We start from the raw sequence: 26,983 nt of genomic DNA on the forward strand, positions 1-26,983 counted from the left end.
ATTTAAATAGAAGTTAAGTGATTTTTTGTTAGGTGTAAGAACTAAATTGATAGCCTTATCTGCCAACTAAAATATTAATCGAATTCAAAATTATTGTGGTCAGTTGTAAAATCTAATGGATAGCGAATCTTAGGCTAATATTACCCCTTTCGTGCAACCCTAAACATGTCTTATAGGCAGTCCGCCTGCCGCCCCGGCATTTCCCGCCACCTTGGGCTCAGAAAGCAAGCCAGTATGCATGTCTAGGCTGGATACGATACCACAACTAAATACTTAATTTTCCTCTTTGCCGTTGCCTTTGATTCTTTTAATTTTCCATAGCATAAGGCACGTTGGATGGGGCCACCAATACAGATGTATGCGTTGTCTGGCAGTACTAACGGCCTACGCACGCACACAAGCGCATCGAGGTGGTGTGGGGGGAATGGGGGCGGGACGTGGGAGGCGGGGTGTCTGGTCGCCTGGAAGACAGCTGTTCGGAGCTATGGGTTCGATGCGACTGCAGAATAAGTCGGTCTTTCAACGCCAGCGGACGTTGTTTGTGCTTTGTTTCCATCCCCCAGGCCATATATTACTCATACGCCGCGTGGCGCGATCAGTGGCGATGCGGAAGTGAAATTGTTTTGTGATTGAAATGTAAATAAGCAGGGCCTGCCAAAACAAATATCGTGTTTATCATTGAAAATATGTGAAAGTGCAGACCGCTGATTGACGCAGGCATCGGCGAATGCAGTGCACCCGTGACGTCTCTTTTAATAAATCAGTTTGGAGAATTTATTATTCGTTTAAAAGGCGATTTTCCCAATTTCACTGAAATTTCAATTTGAAACAAAACTCTCGAACGAAACATTTAATGGGCTTTCGCTGAACGTTCCGTGTTCGTAAACATTCGGTTTTGGGTTACAGAAAAACACAGTATTTAAAAAGTAAATAGACGGAAAGAAGCAAGACATATTGAACTGTTGACAAGCTGCCATTATTTGCACACTGGTTCAGATCGCATGGAACATGTATTGAAAAATATATATGTATACCAGCCTCTAGCTTAGAAAAAATGAAAATTTTTTTTTTTGACCGGTTCGATTGTTTAGTCAGATGTTTTAAATAAATTACACATGCTACGGCGTAAACAAACATTCGGCATTGGAACAACTCAAGCAATTAGACATTAAAGACCATCGGAAATCGTTTTGAATTTCTCAAATTAACTGAGCGATAAAACATTTTCATTTTCATCCCATTAAAATGCAGCAGAATGTTTTCAAAATGCTTAAATTCTTGTTTGACACATTTTGACATAATATTTCAAAAGCGAGACAGTTTCAGTGCCTAATGAATGATTTATCGAGTGGGCTGCGTTCCGAAATTCGGAAATATTTATTTGGCATAATAGGACTAGCTGCCTGGCCGACTGCGGACTTTACAAACAGTATGGCTCTTGGGGCCAGGGCCAGTGCAACATGTAGGTGTTCTGTTTGGATTTTCTCCGAATTTCACTCGATTTCCATTTGCCCAATGCTAATGTAGAAATCGCAGAATGCCCCCGAAGGGCAGCCAGGTAATATTTATCTCCAGTCCGCCCCCAATGAGCTCAAATTTAATACGTGGTCGGAGGTAAACACGCACACGAATCGTATCTGCCGACATGTCTAATAGGAAATTGGCCAGAAGCGGCCAACTATTTGAGTTTCCCCTGTTCCTATCGTAACACTAGAACGGCCGGACTTGTATAAAATAAACAGGCGAAGGTACAATAAATTGAGGCAAACTTATTAGTGTGTGTGCCCGGGCAACAAAAGTACAAGAAAATACAAATATCGAACACAATGGAAACAATAATGTGCGAAACGATTGGAAATGCGCCACACTCGCTGACGCTGTCTCCACCGACTGGGCCCTCTCTGTCTCGCTGTCTCTCCGTCTATATCTCTATATCTCTGGCCCAGTCCGGTCAGCGTCCGATTCTCAGTCAGAAGCAGCCGGCTAGCCGGAGGGCCAACAACAAGTCGCAGGCGCGAAAGGCAATCGATTGGAATTATCGAGCTATCGAAATAATCGCTACAAATTTTGAGATCTTCAAAGGGGATCATTGTTTTAGTTGTTGGAAGTAGTTACACAGTTACTTTGAAAACTAAAGTCTGAGAAGTGATCGAAAAGCAATCATCGTGAAATTTTGGCAGTAAATGGTTAAAGTTCAAAGTCTTACTCAACCAAATATTATTTAATTGTTGTGTAAGATAGTGCAAGTTAAAAGTGTGTGCCATGAAACGCATTTAAACAGAATGCCACATTTTATCAGAATCATTTATGATTTATCAACAATGATTTATCGTCAATAAACACAAGAATATCATCATAAATGAGTGTTATAACCAATATCCTTTCTATTCCGTGCTAATCCTTTAGGATTCAAAGTGTGTTAATCAAAATCCCAAAATATCGAAACCACTATAAATATTTCTTTTATTTTGTGTTCCAGCGGTACTGCGGCCAATGTGTTAATTCTTCGAAAGTGCCTTCGGTTAGCATCCGAGCAGGTGACAAGTGTTAAAGTGCAATGTGCTAATTATGTCACACGGGGCGTATGCGTGCTGTTGAAAGCCAATAGCAAGTGAGAGCCAAAGTAAAAGGCGCAAACGGGTAACGGAAAATCGAATAGGCGAAGATGGTAGCTAAGGAAAAGGCCTAAACGACCATTCAATACTTGTTGAATTATTAGCCGAGTGTGTGTGAGTGCGATTGTGGAAGCAAACAACAAATGTCAACTGCCAATGCCCCGAGAGTGTAAAACGAAATATGTGAAAGATACAAGCCCAGTCGCAGGGGAATCGGCATCCGGGCACAAACGAAAATGAAGTGTCAGCGCTGCTGGGATGAAATTATCAATTGGGCAAGCTGCTGTGGAAATGTGATTTATCCACCTGCCGCGGGTGAGGTGTTCTCCGAGTGTTAGCCGTGTGTGCCACACGGGTGTGTGCGTGTAGACAACAAAGGGAAATAATGTCATGCATTGGCTCGACGGCATTTCTTTGGATGACAATTTAATTAGCGGACGCGCCAGCGGCAGCAACGGCGACAACAGCGACGGCAATCAGCGGAAATCAACGCAGTCGAGCTCATCGCCCACCAAAGCAAGTAGGTTGCACCTATGTACTATATTCCGACCACAGTGGCACACACCACAGCAGCAACCCAGCACCACAGTATGTACACCCCACCGCCCACGAGCTTTAATTTGCTGCCGTGAGCCACCCGAGCGTGTTTATTTGGCTTAGAGCGAGAGAGGCAAGCGCAAACTATCCATGTAATCCACATCCCCAAGGAGTGCCAGTTGCAAATTGGTTACCCCAAAGTTTTCGATCGCTAGTTGGTAGGGAGTCCCCAAATCAAAATATGGTGGAATGTACCATGTGGAATATTCGAAACGTCCCTCTGGTGGAACTCATAAAAAACCAAAACAATCATTAGTTAATATATATGATTGTTTAGCCAGAGGGGAAACAAAATTTATGAGGCATTATGAAGCTAAATAAGAGCAGGAAAATTAATGTTTAAATGATAATGTCTTATGCAATGGTCTTAATCGGCCAACAGGATAATTCAGTCGTAGCAGTTTTTGATGGTTATTAAAAATCACTTTATGCTTGACCACTGATTATTAGGTATTTTTAAGAACGAAATATAAGATTCCATAAATCATTTTTGAAATTTATTACGCACTTAACTAAGACTGACAAATTCGTAGACTTCGCATCCATAAGCTTGAATTTTCGTTATTTTATTGTACGAATAATGTAATGAACATAACTCGATTGGGAAAATATAAAATTCAGCAATAATTGGAATCGAATTAATCATTGTTGTATTTTTTTAATTGCTTTTTCTTTGTGCTGTACCAAACAATTTATTGGGCAGCATTGAGTACTTATTGCTAAAAAACCTGCAGGAGCAAGAAAAATGCGAACGTATTTATAGGTCAATCGAGAAGCGCACTATCAGAAAATGAATTCCAATTAGGCCGTAAAATATACTTGAAAACGATTTTACCCAATTACCCGATTTACTCAACCCCCAATCATCAGCGGGATTCCAGCCAAATTCGTCTTTCGCGAAAATGAGGTTCAAGCAGGCAGGAGGCAGGGGGGAAAATGGATTGTATTCAATTTTAATTGGCCAGCAAATTATTCCAGCTGTAGCCCCCCGACCGTGTGTTTATCCGCGGATTGCTCATAATTCAGATTCAATTATTAAAAACATATTCATCATTTAGTTCGAGCAATTAGCAATGAATGAAAGACAAATAGCAGAATCGTTTGTACATCATTCCGATTCGACTTTACGCGTATGTGGCTCATTGAACTTGTTTGTGGGTGTTTTTTTTTTCTTCAAAAATATTTCCAATGAATGAATTCGGATGCTATGTTAACGATTCCCAAGCAAACTTGTGTCGGCAATTAAAATGGTCTCGCTTCCGTTACCTTGATCGTTCATCGATCATCCGCCCAGCGTTTACCCAGTTTTCCGAAAGCCTTCAATTAGCCCAGCCGGATCGTGTGGAACCAATTCGAATTGCTTGACGCATTGATTTTATTTTGGAATTAATTCGCCGCAACAACAAATCGAAAAGTGAAAAGTGTTGGGCGCTGTAAGTCTCAGCAAAGACGGCATATGCTCACATATGGTAATTTGTAATTTATTGTTTACAAATTCCTCTTGCTTTCATTTAGTTTCGTCTTGTATCGCCGCGGTTGTTTGCGACGTCCGAGCATTGCAACTTGTGGCATGTTGGTAAAAATAGACCCGACTCGCTCACCTTTTTGGAACGACTGCGGATGACCCAGTAAATCCACGAAGCAGCATCTTTGTCACCACAAGAGTCTAAAACATTTAACATTTTGGAGCAACGATTCGGACAGATTTATAGAAACAAATTCTTATGCGATAATGAACAAACAGAAAAAAATTTTAATAAACCTGCCACATTCCATTTTATGACATATCAAGTTACTTAATTTTTATCGATTTATGAATTTTAATACTTTCAGCTTTATGGATAATAAGCTTGGAAACGAAAAGTTAGTTAAATCGAATTCTAAAAAACGTTTAAAAATGGTTTAATACCGACTAGGTTTCAATCCCGTTGGCTTATGAGAGTCTACATTTGATATTTTTATGTTACAAAAAATGCTTGAGTTCTACCCCAAAATATATAATATTCTTAGGATTTTTGCTGTTTATACGCTTAGTATTTGAAGGCTCCAACAGGTCATTAAAATATGTTTATTTATTGATTTCACGTAAGTCCATGAGACTGAATGAGGTGCGCGGAAAGACCAATAAAATTAAAACATAATGGCCCATAAAAATAAATCTGTGTCTCCCCATTTTCATTCGCACTCGTGAGCTGGAAAATTCATACTCTGGCTAATATAAACTTTAACTGCTGCGGTGGGTCACACATCACAACTTGCAACCCAATGAGTGCAGGCATTATGTGTGTTTATGAAATCATTCCTAGTGGGTCAGTCGTCGGCAGATCCTCCGTCCGTTCGTCTGCCGTAGAGAGTGACCCACACACATCCGCACTTTTGTATCCACGGGAGGCACACTGCCCAATAATAGATCCATAAACTGCAACAGGCGGCGGCTGAAATAGACAGAAACTTGTTCATTTTGCTTATTTGTCAGAGCGTTTGCTTGTGCATTTTGTTTACTCGCCCCCGGCTCACGCACCATTTCTTTTCTCTCTCTGTATCGCGGCAGAGTGTATTTTCTTACATTTTTCCATTCTTTTTGGAGTTGTCTAGCCCCGGCACAGTGCCGATCAATAGTATGCTGCCAGGGAGAGTTTTGAAATTAATTCGGTGCGAGCAATAGTTAAAACTCGTTTTGCGACTAATAAAATGGTTCGCATTAAAATAAATTCCATCAAATGTAGATAACACACACGCTATGTTGATGCTAGAAATGTGAAAATGATTATAACTGTTTAAATGGTGACAATATAATGATACTTTATAGGTGTGACATTATTATGGCTTGATTTTTATTATCTAAATATAATTATATAAAATTGAAGTGTATTGCACAATTTCAGTTTAATTCTCTAAAAAGTGGTTTTTGACAGAAGTAAGAAATGTATTCATTTCACGTTCCGTAAAATTCTTTGTTAGGATAAACATGTTTTAAAACACCAACCGTTCGTCCGACATTAAATTTGAATGGAATTCATCTGCAAAAATCTTGTTGAGGAATTTTTGTAAACACAATCAATCCAATATTTGTATATCAAATTCGGTAAAAGCAATCCATTCTTATTGCCAGTGAAGATATTTACGAGACCCACTGTCGGCAGACGGTTTAGCAGCTCACGCACATTCTGGCAGTTTATTGGCATGCCGTATGCTGGCCCGCTCGAATGCACCGTCCCAGTTCCCGTTAGCCGCCCCTGTGCCCCAAACCGCACGCACACATAGAAAGAACAACAAATAAACTGAGGCTACGCAAAATATTTAACACGAAAAGGCAGAATACACAAAATTCAATGGTGGAGCCAAGTGGTTGCAGTTCCCAGTCGCGTGCCTCGTCGGCCACATCGTATCTGAATCTGAATCTGAATCCGTCCGAAAGAAGAAAGTATCTCTTATCCAGAGCTGTGCGTATCTGTATCTCTTCGTCATCCCCACGAACGCGTATATATGTATATGCATCTTTACGGCAATTCACGTACGAGTATACGAATGTGTTTAAAAGTGCACCTATAAAATCACCTGGCTATCATGTTTAATGTGCTCAAGTGGCCGAAATGAGTTTATACATATCGAGTTGATAAATATTTTAACGTGCAGCTGGTTATTGGTGAATTGTTGGCGATCATAAATTATAGCGTTTATAAGAGCTTGCACAAATATTTATGAGTTCTTACTACGATACTGAGTAAGTTTATAAACGAGATCGACTCACTCCCTTCTTTTGTTTATTCGAATTGTGTATTTTGGCGAAAGATATAACATTTGCGGAATTCTCAGATTCAATCATAACCTGGGGAGTTTGTTTTCTTTCAATTGGCATCTTTTGAATTAAAATGGTATTAAAACGTGCCAGCAATATCTTTCGGGAATCTTTCGTATACCTTTCACCTTGATAAATTTACGACCCCAGCCATAAATTAGCTGGAGAGATGTATATATTCCATTATACAGGGCCCTGTGTGCCAGTTATGCAATGGACAAAGAAAATCCTTTCAATGCTGACGGAGAGAAAGGAAAACGCCTCCCAAGAGGGTGGGCACATTGGGCACTTGGGGGATGGGGGGATGAATACGGGGGAGGCCGTCAAGGAGCGAGGCTGAATTGTAACACATGTAAATATTAATGAAGGATGACAATGTGTACTTGACAACTTAATCGATAAATCAATTGCTATGCCAGATAGTGCTTCACCCCTTTTCAATAAAAATGTGTGCTCCGCTACAGTTCTTGTCTGGCCCTTTGTGGCAGCTCCCTCCACGAGGAGGTTGGGCTTGGCTGGCTGGGCTCGGTGCGTGTGTAGCATACATCCTGGCGCTGGTACATTGTGTAACCGTCCAGACATCGTCGCCGCAAAGCCATAAAGAACGGAATGTCATTGAACATCTAGATATTAAAAGGGGAATCAGTATTCCACGCGATATCCCGCCGAACCCAAGACTTTCAAGGTGCCACAAAACGTATTCAAAATGCCAAAAAGTTACAAGAGAGTATTTTCACGATGGGGGAAACCCTCTAATTCTGTTTGTTCCACAAAATGTAGAGCCATAAAGTTGTTTAAAACAAGTAATTAAGTGCTTGCAGTTTATTTACAAGGAGATTGATCCAACTATTGTCGTCTTCTTTTTTTTTGGTTACAACATTCGAACAAGTTTTTTAAATCCTAGTTTTTAAGCGCGTACTTTCTTGGGCACAATCTTATTATTCCCAATAAAAGATTTTGCCAATGAAATGGAATTTTAACAAAACACCTACGTATGCAGAAATTTATCTATGTCGGATTGATGCAAGTGCCATATTGATAGGGGAATTAATTACAAATACGAATTACTTGTTGTCAGATGCATCACTTTTCTAATGTGTTTGTACCCGACTGGTCAAAATTCAATGCGCTTACACACGGCTCTTGCCTAAATAAACACGCTCTCAGCTATTTGTAAACAAAGCCAACCCAGCAAAATCAAATAGATCCTAAATAAAAACGCAAAACCAAAAAAAGTGAATACACACACACACATACAGCCCATCCAACAACAAAATCAAATAAGCAAGAAAATAATTTTCCATTTTCATTATTATGATTTTGTCTTTACCACTTTTTTCATTCTTTTACCTCCCCCTCTTATTTTCGGTGTTGTTTCGGTTTTGTGTACATGTTTTTGTTTTACTTTATGTGTATTTTGTTTTTTGTTTGTTGGTTTTTCTTTCACATGCGGGAAAACTAATGCACGACTATGCTCCGAGAACGAAGACGTCATGCACACTATAAGCTAAACAGCAGGTAAACTTTACTACATTTTCTTTACCTTACTAGCCGTAAGCTCTAGAATTAAGTTTATGGCCGAATAAAATCCCAAAAAGGAGGCGTGTCGTTTTTAAAAGCGATCGGAATATAAGAGAAAAAGCTGCGTGAAAAGGCTTTTCGTAGGGGAAGTATAAATGCGAGCTTTAGTGATCAGTGAAAGCTCATTTAATAGGACATGACTTTTAGTACGGTATTTTATAGGAAATTATTCGAAAATGTTTTTTTCAAAAAGAGAAAGCTGTGTTATTTATCTGCATTTTAATGTAAACGTCTTCTGTGGTGAACACCTGAATGAATATGATTGGTAGCCTATATTAACTTATCTGAACTGAGCACAACCATAATTAACACGTTCGCTTCGATCTAGTGCATGGCCACCACTAAAGTTCGTGGTATCGTGGAAATGCCATAAATTCTAGACGCATTCCCATGCTGTTGAGGTACTTTCTTAGCTTACGCAAACTATTGCCTAAGCAAACAACTCGCCGAATTGAAAAGTCCAAGATTAAACTGTCGCCGTCAAATTTATGTCAAAATAAACAATAGGTACCGCGGCGGTAAATGACGGCGGCGATTAGCCTTAAAACAAATTGGCACGAGTTTGGCAGACCTGCGGGCTCCTTAAATGATATTTATGCCTCTGCCGCACAAAGTTAACCTTTGCTAATTTTCTAATTGGCTGATAAATAAGCGGATTCACACATCTCATTCATACCGCACACTGAAATATTATTTATTGGCAGTGTTGGCCAGCATGTGAACTTTACATAATGAATAAAATGCAGAGAGGGGCTAGCCGGTCGAGTGGGACTTATTTTTAAAATCTTGTGCGTAGAGCAAAAAATATGTATATATCTCCAAGATTTAATGGGATCCTCCGATGTGTGGGTGCCAGAGATAGTTTTATTTGGGCCGCCAATGTCGCGACATATTTAAATAGGGGGAGGGCATCCTGGCCGTTAATTCATCCCATACGTATCTCAATAAAATAGCTGTTTATTTAATTGAAAATGTGGTTGTTGTTAATTTACTCTATCATCTGCTGCTTACCAAAGAAATAAATTAATTTCTTCTACACTCGGTTACAACATTGCCAATCCACAAAACCCAAACCAAATGCAGCATGGAATGCGATTAATGGCTTGATTAATTTCCATTTACATCCTATGTTATTAATACCGATGCAAGTCCCCACAAAAAAAATTAGCTCGAACGGAAATTTCTTTCAACAAATAAATTTGCGAGTAAATATAATCAATGTGCTTTCCAAAAAAATATGTATATTAACAATATTGGCATAATTAGATGGATAATTGATTATGCAAGCAATACGTATTATTTTTATTTTTTAGTCTAGACTAAATTTTTGTATTTTTTTTATGGGTAGTTTTTGTCAATCAATTACAATTAAATTTTTTTTAAGAAAATCTTAACAAAAGAAAAGCTGTCAAGTACACTGGCGAAATCGTCAAAAATTGTGGTTACTTTTTTAGAATAATAACTAAAATCCTTTTAGTTATTTTAACTAAGTAACTAAAACAAAGAACGTCATTATCATTAAACAATACCTTTTTTTTTAATTTAAATAAGCTTTCAATTGAAGTGCTTTAAATTATTGTAACTATAAAATTAATTTAAAAATAATCTTAAAAAGTGTACCTCTTATTGTGCCGAGAATAATGTTTTACATTTCTTAGAATTATTTTAAAACTAAATCCATATATCCATAAGGCTAAATTAATTAATTTGTTCACTTTACTTAATTAAACTTTTAATGAAATGTAATAATATGCAGCGAACGCATCATGGAAAAGACTAAGATGCTGAAAGTCATGGGCTAAATATGTTATTTTGATCACAGTACTTTATAAATTATTGCTTAAGAGCATCTAAAGTTCGTTGTCCTTGGCATTTGTTGGCCCCCAGCTTTCTGCGCTCTTTATTCACGGGCTTTTGTTAATCATATAAACGATTCTCGACACAGCATGCGTACATTTCATTGAGAACGATGATTTGTTGTTCCTTCGATTCACTCGCCGAAACTTTTTTGCTGTGCTCGCTTTTCGTTTTCGTTTTCATTTTTAATTTTTCTTTTAATTTGTATAAAAACCGATGCAGACAAAGCTTGTTGCTCTTGGCGGCAGCGTTCAATGCCAGTCGTTGGCGTTTGTTGTTCTAGTCGCCTGGTTTTTTGGCCAAAACTGATCTCTCCTAACTGTCAGTTTTCGGTTTACAGTCGACTCGTGCGGTTTTGCTGCGGTGAAATTGTCTTCTTTTCGGCCATTTCTCATATTGTCAAGCGGCTGGTTGTTAACAGAACCTATAATTAATTACTGAAACTAATTTGAAGTCGCCGAAAATGGTGCGCCAGTGAGATTTCCGTCGACGATTGCGTAAACTTGGGAAAACCCCAGAATAGTGTGCTTACCTAGTGACGAGTGTGGTTAGATCTATTATCTACATATTTAATAAATGAAAGGCGCTAAGACAACGCGAACCCAATATGAAAGGAGCAAGAGCAAGAGCAACAAACGCTCGGAAAAGTCGGCCAAGTAAGCAAAACGTTGCCCTCGCTTTTCAGTTCGAATTTCCCTTCCATTTTGATTTCCCTTTCTCGACGCCAAATGCCAAATGCACTTTGAATTCGGGCACGGACATCTGGCCCTCTAATATTATTAAAAGTCATTAACATTTTTGTAATATTCTTACTCTTTAGTGGTCGTAAAATAAACAATATTCGCTTATGGCCAGCCGAGCTAAAAATAATTCCAGTTTGTTTATCATCGGTTCGTGTACATTGTCCAACATGATTTTACACTACAAAGTTGTATACAAAGCTCCCTAAAAATGTTTAGTCATGCAAATCTATCTGCAATCTGTGTATTTTCCTTAGTGCCCGTATATGGAAGACTTCAATAAAACTGCCATAGTTTGCTGTGCTATCGATCATCAGTTTATCGATCTTATAGTTTGGTATATTTAGAGGCAAACGTGACGTTTAAAAGCGTTTTCGAAAGTCTAAAAAATAGAACACAGAAACGAGGGCTGGGGAATAACGAAAACAAATATCGCTAAACCACAATTTCTGAGAACTAAATAAATTTGCAGTTAGTCAGCTTAAAAATATAAAAAATAAGTCATAAAAAACAATAATTTTCACAAATTATAAGGTTTATTTTATATACTCAATAATAATATGAATTCTAAATTAATTCTTATTCAGTATGACTTTATTATATATAATAATTTTTGATAAGTTCGTTTCATACCGTAGTTAAACAATGATTGGCAAATCATACCAATTTCAGAAAGTTTAAAGCTTCAATCAATAAATTTTATATATAATTACAAAAGAAGTTACAAAGTTACAAAATATATTCAGTGAATAACAAATTACAATTAAACCGCTTATAAGCACTTAAGACTATGTGATACCTGTTAGTCAGCCATTAATTAATTATTTTATATTATATTATTTTTAATATCGTATTTATATTCGACAGTGCGCCCTAAAATCGAAATTTATAAAATACTTCTAATAGAGAGTATCGAACAATTTGTTGATGCTTTTCAAAATGTTGCATGAATAACTATTTATTGCCAAGGAAAAGACTGAGCCAAGTCTCTTCACGGAGTTATGCATTTTTGAAGTTATTAAACAAAATATTTTCTATTTACTGATTTAGGCAGTTTGAGAGCGATTCAAGGGTCGTGGGATTAGTGCTTTTTAGGCCTTGTAGTTACCAAGATCAGTGTGTTTCTTCTCATTTTTTTCTTTTGCTTAAAAGCAATTAAAATCAACCTATAGATTGTACGTGTATTAAAATGTTGTGATTTACAAAAATTTCAATGTGCGATGCACATACATTTGGGCTGATTACGGATATATGATTTGCGCCTAAAAGCCTGCAACACATTGGTGGACTCTTTGAAAAGATGTTCGAAAGAGCGCTGAATACTATTCGGTGTTCGAAAAAGTATTTAAAATTAAAACTCATTTTCAATTAGGCAAAATAAATGACACTTGTCTGAGTTGAGAATGGCGGGTAAATATTTGAAGACAAAAATTCTGACGCCTTATAAATACGGGGCGATGTTTTCAGATCTACGCATTCCACAATTCGTTTGGGAGACAGTCTCCCAGACAAGATATGTACGTTGAAATATATGTTGGCCTTTTTGTTCATAAATATTTTTTATGCAAGATGGCACGAAGAGCTGAGGTCTCCGAATCGATCGGCAGTTTGTCAAAAATTCTCAACGCAGACAGCAGTGTCATATCGTTTGGTATAAAAAACGTAAGTTATGGAAAATCTGCACAGAATCCCATTTTTATGGATCATTTGGGATTTGAATAGATCTTTTAAATGCCTAATTTGATTCGCAGAGGAAAGAGGAAGTCAAGGGAAACTTTGGAATACTCTTTTTGAAGATCTCCGTGTATATTTATTTTCCTAAAAAATTCTGGTAAAAAATTCCCTAACGATTTTACGTATGCCAACAGCCGTTGATTGGATTTAATAATTTATTTATGCTTCGTTGTTGTAATTTATAGCTCTGCTGTGCTTATTTTCCTCTTCCTTGATGTTTTTTCTCTAGCAGCACCTCGAAGCGCACCAAATCGGTGATATATTTATATTTATTTTTTTCTTCAACGCCTCTTTTTTATTATTATTTATTTATACGAGGCGAGTGTTGAAAGGCCGCGGCCATATAGTCGAGGAGAACGTCTAACAATTGGTACCAATGCTGGACCTATCTGGTTCAGTTGACTTACAGCATTCGTTGAAGAACGACCCACATTTTTGGAGATTTAGATATTTCTCGGTTAAACCAAGTTGGGAAAGAGTTTGGAATGTTGATCGGCTGCCGTTCGCCATGGCAACCGCTTAGCACTCGAAGGCAATGACTAGCTTTAGTTAAACGAATAGAAGGCATTTTAGTCATATTTACTAAATTAATGTGCATCCTTTCAGATTGGACAGAAAGTCTTCGCGGGGCATGATATACGAAAATGAGGAGCTCAGGCTGCGCACCATTAATATTAATGCAGAAGTGGAACGAGGTACGCCAAATACGATAATAGCTGATCAAAAAAGCTGGTCAGAAGTGTACATATACCGCAGCACACAGGAAATCAAATAATCGTTAAACAAATGGCCCAAAAACAACCGGATAACAGCCAATTAAAAAGACATTAGATGGTGGCTAGGAAACCAAAATAATCCTACATAATATAGCTAGAGAAATATCTCTGCACGCACCTACTCGTACATAAATATCTGCCCACCTCTTCGTGTATATCTGTCGGAATATTCATTAAAAATGTTTTCATTGCCAAAACAGAAGATAAGCGAATGTAAACAATGCGATTTGAGGTGTCTAATGGTCTGACAGCTCTGCGTGATGCCCACGTGCTGTTCTTTAGACTCGGCCAAATCCAATTGAGTTTTTGCTGCCCATTCTGGGTTTCCTACTGAGTCAAACTTATGCGTCCCCCACTTTCCAGGGCAATCGGACATCAAGCGCCTGCGGCGGGAGAATGAGCAACTGCGTCGGGAGATCTGGACCTTGCGGGACGAGTGCGATAGGCTAAACAAACGCTTCAAGGCGAAGCTCAACGAGCACGAGTTTGGTGGATGCAGGGGCAGCGGGGGCAGTGGCGGCACATGCCACGCATACCGGTGCAGCGGCGGTGGGCGTGGGAGCGGAGGTTGTGATGCTAATAGTGATGTAAGTGGTATCAGTTCTTCAAATTCGATCTGGAAGAATTGGTTCCAAATTCCAATCATATCCTTATTCTAAAATGATTCCTTTTCCTTAAGGACTCTGACTCATGTGATACGTGTCGCGGAGCAGACGACGGGCACTGCAGCGACGAGTGCTGCCAGGAGGGAGGATCATGTGCGCCACCAAAGCCGCCACTTCCGCCGGAGGTGCCCAGCCACCCATCCCAATCTAAAAACGAGGATGGTAACAGCACCAACCAGACCAAGGAGCCGCAGCCCATGCACTTTGATCACCTGTCCGTGGTCTCCGAAGAAACGCTGAGTAACCCGGAGCTGATGCATGTCCAGCAGCAGGAGCACCTCACGATATTCCCTCCACCAGACGCCCACGGATCGCAGAGCACGCTGCCCAGCATGATGGGACCGCTCACCCCGCTGACGCCCATTGAACTGGTGGCCAATCAGCTGAACGACCTGCAGGCGATGGTGCCACCATTGTCCTACTTTGAGAACATCCTGTCGCAGCATATGGGCGCACGAAATGCCGGTGGGTAATCCGGCGGCTTCATTAAATTTATTTAGTGAACATCTCCTAACTAAAATACTTGCAGCCCAAACGCCCTCTCCGGAGTTGGGGACCAGTTCGAGCACCACCACCGGCAAGACGATGCGGCACACCAATGGGTGGGACTACAATCTGCAGTCGCCCTTCACTCAGCGCAAGTACAACGAGCCGTCGTCGCCGTCCCGCTCGCCTCCGCCACCTGTGAGCACGATGACCACATTTGTGCCCACGTCCACCCTGCAGACGATGCCCAAGATCGCGCTGAATGCCCCGCCACACCCACACCTGGCGGATGGTGGCGACATCGAAACGGTGGCCATCACCACAAATGCCGCGCAGCATGCGCTCAACAGTCCGAAGCACTTCTTTGCGCCGATCAAGCCGCGTTTGAAGCTCAACACCAAGCTGGCCAATCAGGGACAGGATCTCGAGCAGGACGATCTACCGCCGGGCTCACCGCCGCCGCCCTTGCGATATCCACCGGATATCTTCGTGAATAACGCCCTGGCCTCACCCTATCAGCGCCAAGTGTCCCCACAAGTAAGTCCTCGTCACCGACGGTCCACTCACTCGCATTGCCACGCCCACAGCCACCAGCGCAGCCGCCAACGCCCAAAGCCAAGCCACTGCTCCCTGCATCGGGCGGTGGTGGACGTGGCCGCTGCCGTGGGCTTGGGAGAGGTGGGTCCGCATCCGGGGTCCAGTGTTCTCGATATATACACCGCTGCTCTGGCGGCAGCAGCTGCCGCCAGGTGCTCACCGCTTCCAACGGCCAGATCCGTCGAACCCATCTACGCTACAGCACAAAAGCCGGGTCAAAATACGTGCATCTCGGCCACGTCTGTTACACAGCCGGTGATGACCATCACCACCCAATCCAACAAGACCACCACCACTAGGTGGCCTTCGCCCCAGAGATTGGCGGCCAGTCGAGCGAAGGCCGTTGGCGAGGCCAAGAGGGCGGCCAAGTCCGCGGAGAACGTCAGTCAGGTGAGGGATCCTCTGGCCATCAGACGATCATCCTCGTGTCATAGCCATCTCCGGACCCCCTCATCACTCTCTGGCGTAGAATCTGTGTTTAGTTTTTTAGTTTCGAGTGAATTTCGAGCCCAATCCCGATTGTTAGAAAAATTCCCCTTTCATGTTTTATTATCAATATTCAAGTCTTGTTTTTCGCTCATCTTTATATATTTTAAAATGTTATTCGAACATCATCCATCTTTGATGAATATAACATTTTTTGGCTTATTGAATGTTATTATTAAGTGTTATATGTATGTATATATGATTTTATATATTTGATCAAAAACATATAGTTACCCACTAAATATTTTACATTGACGTTAAAAAACGGGATATTTTTTAAATGAATAGAATTAGAATTTAGAATTAGTTCAAATTGTTTCATTACCAAACACAAATGGTAAAAATCATACTCCCAGTATACATGAACTTTAAAATTTAGGATAAGAACCGATTTTTATAGTTTCCCTAGATGTGGTGCATATGGAAATATTAATTTTATAAAAATAATACTCGTTTAGTTTCGAAATTGGGAAGTCATAACCCTCTCCTTCCAACAAAAATGTTTCAATGATTTTGCCTAAATATGCATTAGCACATAAAACTAATTTTGAAATTAAATTATCCGCAGACGGACTCGGTCAACTTGGAGTCCATTCTGAACGACATCGAGACGATTTCGGAGGATATACTGGCCATTCAGCTTGAGAAGAGCAAGTCAAGGGACAACCTAAGCCACAATAATAACAAGGACGATGAGAGGGCGAAGAAACCCTATCGCTCCGAAATGAACCTGTATCTGCAGTATGACGGCACAAGTCCGACTATTTCACCCGCCACCACGGACACCCAAACAACGGAAATCGGAACAACTACACCGGCGGTGACCACGTCCAGCGAATCGGCAAACAGTGGCAGCAGTAAATTAGTGCGACGCACCCGATCCTTGGAGAGGGAGCACACCGACAGCCCTGCACCGCACATTCCGGACCCCATGACACCGTTTCCCGACAAGTGCACCTACCTGGGATTCGAGCAGCTGAACCAGGCGGCAGCTGGGGCCGGAGTGCCTCCCCAATCGCCGAATGGCCAGAGGCCTCCCATCGCAGCCAAGCCGAATGTACCGCTGAAACCACCGCCCCCGCTGCCACCAGCCCGCAGGCCAACCATGCCCACTGAACCACCGCCCCCGCCTCCAACCACTTCCGCTACCGGCGTAATCGGTCTGCCGCCCAACAAGAGTCACCTGTACAAGACACTCGCCTCGGCGGCTGCCAAAAGAGCCATCTTCCGCTCATCACCGTCGCAGTTAACCAGATCTCTGGACGTGGATCCCACTGCATCGGATGGGAACGCGGGCGTGGCAGGTGACCAGTCAGCTGCTGGAAATGTGAGTAATCCGAACGCAATATTTACGAAATAATAATCCAGTAAATGTTTGTTGTTATAAGAAACCTCATTCGTTTACCTAATTTTATATATTCATCATACTTTATTTGTATCAAGAGAATATTAGTGTTAAACTTTGGAAACCCTTTCAGATGGACGAGTTGGCGCGGCGGAAGGCACGACGCGTATCCATCGTTTGCGGATCCGGACAGGGAGGCCAGCAAGACGAGGTGGCCACGCCCGTTACTACCGTGCCCATGGCTACCGCCAGTTGTGTGGACCTGAGCACAGTGCTCACTCATCCGGCAATCAAGACTTTCAAGATGAGTCACAGCACCCCCAACTCGCCGCATTCCTCGCGTCGTCGCACCAACAGTAACTCGATGGCAGCTCCACCGGGAACACCGGTGGGCGGTGGACACCCCGAAATAGGGGCCACAGCATCGGCACCGCCCAGCACCACCCATCATCACCACCATCGCAAGGAGGGCAGTGATCCGGTTCCCATGACGGCCACTGTTAGTCGGACCAAGTGCTCCAGGCGGCACTCCGAAGGCACCGTTCATACCGTTCACCGCAACAGTGCTGCCAGCGGAGGAGCAGGCGGTGGCCACCACCATCACAGCCACAGCCACCACCACCCGCACAGCGGAATGGTGATCAGTAGCAATCCGCACCAAAGCCACCATTCCCACCAGGACAGCAATCACGAGACGGTTACCTCGCTGTCCGATCGCAACTCCAACAGCTTCGCCTCCTCCCGCGAGTCCTCCACTAGCTTCAGCATGCGCTCCAATCGCCGGAAGATCTCGGTCAGTTCGCACACGGGCGGCAAGATCCCGTGGTGCGGCTGCTGGGGCAATGGATGCCTCTAGATTGGGGCGAGGTGTCATCAGCTACCGTCCAGGAACAAACTCAGTATAGTTCACTTAGCTATCAGAATCAATAGATAAATAAGAGTTAGCACACACGTTTGTGTACAAATAATTACCCAAAATCAAAACAAACAAAATGCCACATTCGATAAATAATTAAAATGCCAAAGCATTTGAGTATTGGTTTTAAAATGGTTTTTCAATTATATTAAATTATATTATATTATTTGCTGAAAAGTATTGAATTTTTAGAATCATAACTCAGTGAACTTAAACGTAAATATTATAGTTTGTATTTTCTTATTTTGGACTGAGTAAAAGAAAATTATAAATTTCGATTTAATTACGGCATTGTTTTTACGGCTAAGTGAATTCTACTGAATTCCACAAAGGAGTGTTTATTTCAAAATTCTCATATATCACTTAACGTGTTTGTATATGGCTAAGTAAGTTAGATTGCCAAACAAAAGCGGAGCAGCATTTTTTTTCTAGGAACTAAGTACAAAACCCATTTTGAAAAGTTATTAATTTAACCAACGCAAGTCAAAATCAAGCCCGATCTTTGTTGTACATATTACGTTAGAAACAATTAAGTTGTAGCATTTAAATGTTGGTCTCGAATAGAAGTCATGTAAATTCTACACACAAAGTTATGTTATAATTGTTGCTGAATTCGGAGAGAATGCAAATCAGAAATACAAAATAGAAAATTATTTATGGTATTCTTGTGGTCTAAATGCATAAATATGTCTGAGCGAATAGTTAGGAGTTGGAAACAAATTTGCGGCACATTATTAGGTAATGTTTGTGGCACTTATCGTTTAATTAAGCTCTCTCAAGCTTAAATTATGGTAGTATAACTGACTTTTTATCGGCTCTGCTCCTGCATTTGAATTCCCGCGTCACAACTTTTCCGGCAAAATTTCATTTCACGCTTGTTAGCCGCTCTAAAGCTGCACTCGCCGCACGGATCCGGTGACTTTAACGCCGAAGAGGAGCGAGGATGAGAGTACAAGGACACAGGTGGCGGCGTGCAGGAAACGTTGGCTGCAACTGCAACTGAAATTGCGCAACAAGCGAAATATACAATATGCAAATTAGCCGCAAATTAAGGTGTAAAAATGCATGACACACAAAACGCCTCTAGGATATACGCAGGAAACAAATTAAATTTTCTCCGTGTACCGCTGCAAATTGCGGTTGCAGTGCAAGGCGTGAAGGTGATGGGAGTGTGGCAAAAAAAAAAAAAAATTGAAATAAAAAAGCCAGGTCAGAGGGCACCGCATTGCGCCAGAAAATATAACCCAGGCGGGGGCGAGAGACAGTATATTGTATTCCTCATACGTCCCATGTCCGAAGGACACTGGACTTCATCACTGGCCAGCTGCCAATCAATTGTGCGGCACTTGAATTCATTTTAGAAATAACAGAGCTTATGGCTTCTTCGCTTAATTGATTGAGTGCCAAGTTCTGCCAGATTGCCGCGCGTTTTATTTTATTGCATTGTGTTTGTCTTGGCCATTAACGGCTGCCAGATGCAGCCCAATCCTTTTTTTCATCTCCAAAATACATGAGAAATCAATTTGAAATAATTATTTGTCAGTGGAAAACCATATGCCCGATAGTCCATGTGTTCTATATACGGTTATGGATCGAACCAAGCCCGCATAAAAAAACATTAGCTTAAAATAAATAATTAATAAAAAAAAAAATAAAAAAATGTACATGCCCCGGGTGAGGCTCGAACTCACGACCTTAAGATTATGAGACTTACGCGCTGCCAACTGCGCCACCGAGGCCTTGGAGAGTCCGGCGACAAGGGAGTATGATGTGGTGACATAGGATAGACATATTTATATATCTATATTCGAAAAATAAGAATTGCGTGAACTGATGCTTTTTATAAGCATTAGGCAGCAGCGTTTATTTGTTTAAAATATTAATAGTCGAGTCAATTTGTCCATGTTTGTCCGTTAGCATGATAATTGCAAACGTAGACGCTGTGCAAGTTTGTTTCAGAAGATTGCTACTTCCTCAAACTGTCTCGACCTATCGCGCCCACATTTTAATTTATTTTTTAATTTACTAATCATACTCCAACAAAATTATAGCTGTGTTAAGGAAATCGTTTTTTTAGTTAAATTAAATTATGCACATTTGATATAATATGATTCAACCATGTATTCACAAACGCAGATCGATTTTTTTGACAAATGGAATGCTCTTGTTGGTTCATGCTGGAATTAATCACTAATATGGTACTTGCTTATTTTATGTATAATTAGATCGCTTTGAATAGATAAGGAAAAATACTCGGGTATGCGGATGGAACCACAGATAGACATGGCTACCTTGATCGGCTAGTGATCCAGACATTAATTTGCGCTTCGTTTAGCTTGGTTAAAGCTCAAAGATATGGTAGATAAAATCGGTTATTAATTTTTCTTCGGGGTTAATAATAGCCAAAAAGGCTATTGAAGAACAAAAAGAGCAATAGATACATAGAAGAAAAAACTTTGAATTAAGTACAAAGCAAGCATTGTTTAGTTTATTAAAATGGTAATTGCTTTGGCGGTAGGTAGGAAAATTCTGTTACAGCAAGCTGTAAGGGAATCGTTGATTAAAGGTACCAACCGACTGATACTGCCAGGTATTTCAACATTTCTCATGATTTATACGCCCAACTTGCGAAAGTATACTTATTTTACGGCTCTTGTTTAGTTTCTGCTTTGATGTGGTGTCTTGGCGCCTTCAGTGAGCCATGTCTGCACATATTTCTCAATCATTCCGAGTTTTCAGACAATACAGTTCTGTTCCGTATGCAGACATGTACAAATAAGAGTTTTTATGACGCTTGTTTGTTGCTGTTTTTGTGTAGGGAATATCTACTGCTTTTATTACCATAAATTCTGTCGCCGTTTCTTTTTACCAGAGCCACCAAACCCGCCCATCCTCTTTTTACGATAACGTTTCATTGTTTTAGCCGCCGAGCTTTGACGTATTAACAATTTGTCGGGCGAAATTTAGCAGCTGCAGGATAAAAATCAATGCATGGTAACTAATTACTTGCTGGGTAAGCATGTCTTTCTTGCTCGGCTGCATTAACTGCGCACTGAAGAAAATTAAAAAGAACCCAATGAGGCGGGTTATAAAATTGCAAATGTTTTTTAAAGAGTTAACACTTTATTACTAAAATAAAAATTAATGGTCTACTTAGTTTTTTCCTTCCTTTTAAACTTTCCGGAAATTTGAAGTTTGCGTTTACGACTCATTTTGTTAAAGTGCATCTGCTGATTACTTTGGTTTAGCAGATGCGACACGCCCCCAACTGATGTCGCCCGATCCAGCTGGCGCTGCTTTGTTTGCCCGCATTAACTGAGTGGACATCCCACCCAGTGGACATCCACAGATGTCCTGACACTGGGGAGCTGCTAAAAACTGCAACTAGCAACTGATGATGTCCCAGGCGATGCGATGGGACTCCCTTTCCCATATGAACAGCGGGGCAGCATCTGCTGGTGCAGCACTTTTTCCGCTTTGAGCCAAACACTCACTTTGATCATTTTTCATTTTCCAAAGCGACACATGAGCTCTCGCAACCCAGGCCATCCAGCAGGATGTCTGCAGCCGGATTCCAGGAGTCGTCCTGGATGTGTGCGGGTGCACGGGTGACAGCGTCGGACTTGCGTGATATTTTTATTAAGAAATATATCAAATGCACATAATGCACATATTCCCAGTTGCCATATATAACCCGCCAGGGACTTGGGCGCCAGCCAAATGACACTTTATTATTATTTTCATTGTTATGCGGGATTCTATTAAATTAAGCCCCATAAGCGATGATTGAGCGGCGCGCAGTCACCTCTTTGCCAGCCGAAACTCGAAATTCAGTGCTCGATTCAAATTGCAAATTTATTCATACGAGTCGCGGTTCACGTCAAGCGTTAAGTTAAGTTAAGTGACCTTTCGAATGCCTAACAAGCCGGGCTCCTCGTTCCGCTTGATCCTTTGTTGTTCACTGAATTTGCATAATCGCGTGGAGCGTATTTGTAAAATAAAAACCAAGCAACGTACATATCATGCAGAAAATGTCAGGAATTACATGTAAGGTGGGGACTTCGTGGAAGTCGTGGGTCAATGGGCAGAATTCGTGTGCTAAGCCCTAGGTAGACACTGTAAAAATTATTAAATATATTTGTTAACAAAAATCTAGCTTTGTTAGATTTCCTGCTAAAATTACGGACATTCTTATGTGCTTCATAACAAATTTATTTTATTTGCTTACTGTATTATGTATTATTATTATACCTACATTAATGCGAGAAATAATTTGAAGTGAAATCGTGCGGCTTTAGAGGTGGCGAAGCAGGCTAACAGTGCCTCTGAATAATTTGCATTTAACATGCGCGACATGAAAACCAAATAAACAATGCTTTTAACCCCTCCCCCTTCGGGCCGAGGGGCAATTTGTCAGCTGCTAACTGGTCGCCAGAAAGTGCGCCTGTTTCCTTCTGGTGATTTGTTGCACTCGTTTTTCATTTGACTAAATGCTGCAAATGATGCGACTCGCTATGTGGAATGCGCACGTTTCCTGTCCCGTGTCCACGCTGCGTATACTTAATCTGGCTAAGCTGGAATAGCCTTGGCCTCGCACGCTAGTTATGAGTTGTGAGTTATGGCCAATGCAGTCGGTGTATATGAAATAATAAAATTAGGACAGGCTGTCCGATCTGCCCAGAGCAAATAAGTTGTAAAACTTTTGCGCAGAAGAAAATGTATTGATAAGGCCACAGCTGAAAGTCAATAAGGCGGGCGGAAAACTTTTCCCATCCAATCGATGATCATCATTTCTCGTCTATACACTCCTTCGCCATACACACACATGTGATTGGACAGTTGGGATAGAGCGTAAACTTGATTAATATTAATGCCATCGCTGCAGACGTGAATAAATATAGTTATAGTCGAAATAATAATCACAGGCTTTTATAAAAATATACCTTAGAAAATAATTAAAACCCCTCAATACATTTTCATTTTCTAGGTATCTATTTTCTTCCGATTGCTAAACTAAGTTAAAACTTCATTCCAGTATTTATAAAAACATGCTTTTAAATTTATTCTGCCCAATGATGTGTAATTTAAGTGGTTACTATTTTATTTAACTTAATTCATACTCTATTGTTGCCGCCGCGACTGTATAATCATAGTACAATAGCAAGGGCATGCAATATCAATAAACCCAATGGCAGACTCCTTTTTATGATTTATTGTGTTTGGCCAGTGGACGTGGTCCGAGCAATTTCACCTTGGCTGCCATCATTCTCGTGCTCCATTAAATCCTTGGCGACACATTCAATGAGCCCCATAACGTGTGCTCTAATACCTTGTATCTCTCTTCTCCGCCTCCTGCCACCCCTCCTGTCCACCCCAATATCCTTTGTTTATAAATGTTCTAATGGAGGGCAAATTATTATTTTTCCTTTTTGGCGTTTGTGCATGTCGAAGCTGCTTCCTTGACGCTGTTCGAGTGATAAATTGATGGGACTACACAGACATTCTGGCTGGAGGAGTCCTTCTGGCCAACATTCATATCGGCGGTCAGGCGTAGTAAGGCCGCTGACGACCCTTGGCCAGAACTTGGGTATGTGGCCAATTTATGGTTAGGGCCACTGGTCAAAGGATAATAGTCGCACACTGTTCTCGGCTGGATTGCCTTGGGGTCACAGGCCGCCTGGAATCGTCGTGTACTCCGTGTTGACCCGCTCGAATTGTTTCCTCAAGATCAAATGGCTTGTATGCGGGCCCATGTTTACTGGATTCTCCAGTTCCCCAACATGGGGGTCTGTGCCCGAGCTGCGGAGCAAAAAAGTTCAAGGCTCCATACAAAAACACTTTCAAATTTACCATGATGCTTGAATATATTTGGCAGTGTTTGTCCTCGTACAGTTTGCTTCCATAAATATATGGGCAAAATGAATTTATTTTAATAAGATTTCTTTTTAAGCTCGCAGAGGTTTAATATAAAATTTCACCAAGTTCATGTAAAAGGTTAAAAAACCCCTAGTTTCGAAATTATTTGGTTATAGGTGGTTTTATTTCATAACCATCACTGTTCCATAAAATATATTTCCCACGCATTTCAACACTTATTTTCATTTAAAGATGCGTAATTTTCAACATTTTTTGAAATTTTTTAAGAAGAGTACTCAGACTTCCACTTGAATTGTTTGCTTATCCCAATTTTGTTTGTTCTTTGTTGCCTGGTAAATTATAATAAATGTCATTGCACTTACCTAACGCCACATTGAGAATTAATTTATGATGCGAAACTTTCTGGGTAAATATTTTTGTTGGTGGAGTAAAGTATTTCTTTCACATAAATTTTAGCTGTTACCCATCTAGAGCATTTTTCACCCTTTGCAAAGATAGCGCAATTTGCGTTGAAGCGACCTTCAGGCTTTTTTTTAGAGAAGCAGTATTTTGTTTTTATATTTCGCGCAATTCAGTTTAACATAAATATTTTAATGGCCGTTGTCATTGCTTTTAATTTCGCTGTCAAAATCAACGGCAACGAACAAACGGTTTCTCTTTCAGCTGTGAAATGTATGAGTGCGCGGCTGTGGCATTTTGATTATAATACGCCTCATTAAAAATAATAAACTGTCAGCCAAATGAAGGCAAATGGCAAACACTGGCGCCTCTTCTGTTCCTCCTTCGGTAGCTAAATTTCAAATTTGAACATTAATTGTACGATGAGGATGAGCAACTGCAAAAGTTTTCTGATTCTGGTACTCGTACTGGTTCTGGTTGTGCGTCTATTTTCGGTTCTGGTAGCTGTGGGGCTTTGTGGGGCTAGCTTTTGTAATTGTATCCTTGAAATGCATATCTGATCGCCCCTCCTCCTCCATCGCCCCTCCTCCTCCATCGCCCCTCCTCTCTGTTTTATAAATATTAAATGCAAACACATCTAAACATTAGATTCCTTGGCTGTGTTTGTGCGTTTGTTGAAACCAAATGCGGTTTTCAAATGTCTTCTCTTTTTTGCACTTTAGCAGTGCTCGAAAAGGGTGGCGAGGCGGTGGGCAGGAACAGGGGACTGTGTTGAGGTGTTGGTTGGTGGTGTTTATGGCAGCAGAAAGGCCATAAAATGAACAAAAACATATTCGCCCGCCTGCAAGCGAGTGTGAGCGAGTGGGTCCAGGCACGCAGCATAAACGGCATTTTGAGACTGCAGCAAAAATGTACAAAACCCTCAGATTTCATACACTGCCCAAGGACCCCCGCAGTCCTTTCCCGGCATCCCGGCGATGGCATCGTGAGTCGTGAGTGTGAGGACCGAAACAGAAATAACCAAATCAAATCAGATCGCACCTGATTATTCCCCCGGCGAGATCTGGTTTTTGGTTGCCATCCAGACCCGCAATTTATCACATCTCCGACATCCGTTTTCCCATTGAAATTGAAGCTGCAAATTCACAGCGTTGTATGGCCAACATCAGCACTTGTCTTGGCCATGTCCTGCAGAGCGGTGAATAAGGGGAGTAGGGGGACAAAGGCATTTTGGTCGACCATGGTCCACATGGCGGATACGGAGCTTGGAGTGCGGACCACAGAGTAGGGAATGCAAGGTGACGTTGCTGCTGCTTTGCCTTTCGTCCTGCGGTTCTTTGGTTGCAGTACTCAGGACCTGGCTGCACATTTGTTAGCAGTAACAGAAATTAAAATGTTTACACAACCGAATGCCAACGACGTTTTAGCATTCAGACCCTCGTGTCCTTCAGCATCAAACATTATCCTGCAAGTGACGTGGCTCAGGCGACACCTTCGCCCTTGTTCTTTCTACACAGAAATATAAATGCCCATGTTTACACTAGAAATAGGTACCTAAGTAAGTAGACAAAATTGTCCCACTTGTAGGGGGAAAAAGGCATTAAGGAAAACATACATTTTTAATTTCTCTTCTAAAGTAATTAGTAACACTCAGACAATAAGTAGAATGAATAAAATTAAGCCAATATTAAATTGTAATGCAAGGTAATGTTACTTTTATTCTTAATTTATTTATTTATCTACATGGTTTGAAATTCCTTACTATTATGCAATGATGTGCTGGTTTCTTTCAGTGCCATGGATCTAGCGTAGGCGCAGTCACCTTCTGATGTTCCCTTCCCGTTCGGGATTCAGAGCAGCATACATGAATGGGGTGTCACATGTTTGGAGTTTTCATTTAAATGTTCGAACAAAGGCGGAACTGCAGAGCCCAGAACTGAGTCGCCCAGAATCGTTTCGCATTTTCAGCGCAATTAGTGCCAAGTGGTGAGGGCCAAATGCCAGGGACCTTGCCAGGCATTTACCTCATTGCACAAGGACACATAACTCAACTCGAGCAAAAGGAGTTGGAATGCGTACCAGGTCCTGCGGGTGCTGGATAAAGACCGAGCGGTAGGCAGTCGTTTATCCCCTGCGGGCTCCGCTTATTTATTCGCTTTGCGTAATCTTAAGCACCTGACTGCCGCAAGTGAAATCTCCGTCAGCCGCAACTTAACACCGTTTTAATCTGCCATTTGGCACCACTTCCGCGAACCACCCACCACTACTTCCGCCCGGAGCAAGCATCGGAACCCGGACCCCAGACTCCGGACTCCGGTCGGGAAAATAACATTATTGCAGGCAACTTCTTAGCGGCAGTTTGTTGGCTAAAGTGCAGCTGAATATTTTATGAACTCGGTGAGCACTTCGTCTTTACTTCAACTGCCCATTGCGAGTCCTTCAAGGACTTCAAGGACTGGGACGTCAAGGAAGGCGGAGTTACATCAAGAAAAACCTGCTAGAGCCAGTTGTTG

At 41.2% G+C, this 26,983-nt stretch overlaps 1 protein-coding gene and 1 non-coding gene across 16 annotated transcripts; one reads left to right on the forward strand and one right to left on the reverse strand.

Moving 5' to 3' along the window:
• The first annotated feature begins 617 nt into the window (after positions 1-617).
• On the forward strand, positions 618-18,847 carry LOC6614119 (verprolin). 15 transcript variants are annotated; one of them, XM_032721678.1, is made up of 9 exons: positions 618-636; positions 2,480-3,135; positions 8,493-8,529; positions 13,530-13,618; positions 14,063-14,286; positions 14,379-14,829; positions 14,894-15,837; positions 16,502-17,260; positions 17,412-18,847. In XM_032721678.1, the coding sequence occupies exons 2-9, from the start codon at positions 3,006-3,008 to the stop codon at positions 18,132-18,134; spliced, it is 3,357 nt and encodes a 1,118-aa protein (XP_032577569.1). In that variant the 5' UTR covers positions 618-636; positions 2,480-3,005; the 3' UTR covers positions 18,135-18,847. The 15 variants fall into 15 exon arrangements, with proteins under 15 accessions (XP_032577569.1, XP_032577566.1, XP_032577567.1 ...); XM_032721675.1 differs by lacking the exon at positions 618-636 and adding an exon at positions 1,988-2,414; XM_032721676.1 differs by lacking the exon at positions 618-636 and adding an exon at positions 1,988-2,186.
• Positions 18,848-19,860: 1,013 nt separating this feature from the next.
• Positions 19,861-19,933, reverse strand: Trnam-cau. Its single transcript has one exon. It is a non-coding gene; the product is annotated as a tRNA-Met (tRNA).
• Positions 19,934-26,983: the final 7,050 nt, after the last annotated feature.

The sequence above is a fragment of the Drosophila sechellia genome, chromosome 3R (assembly GCF_004382195.2).
Source record: "Drosophila sechellia strain sech25 chromosome 3R, ASM438219v1, whole genome shotgun sequence".
NCBI lineage: Eukaryota > Metazoa > Arthropoda > Insecta > Diptera > Drosophilidae > Drosophila > Drosophila sechellia.

Bases quoted from the DNA above. Each gene is read 5' to 3' on its own strand.
- LOC6614119 (XM_032721678.1), top strand. From the start codon at position 3,006: ATGCATTGGCTCGACGGCATTTCTTTGGATGACAATTTAATTAGCGGA. The intron at 13,619-14,062 runs GTACGCCAAATA...CCCACTTTCCAG, and splicing joins TAATGCAGAAGTGGAACGAG to GGCAATCGGACATCAAGCGC. The intron at 14,830-14,893 runs GTGGGTAATCCG...AAATACTTGCAG, and splicing joins TATGGGCGCACGAAATGCCG to CCCAAACGCCCTCTCCGGAG.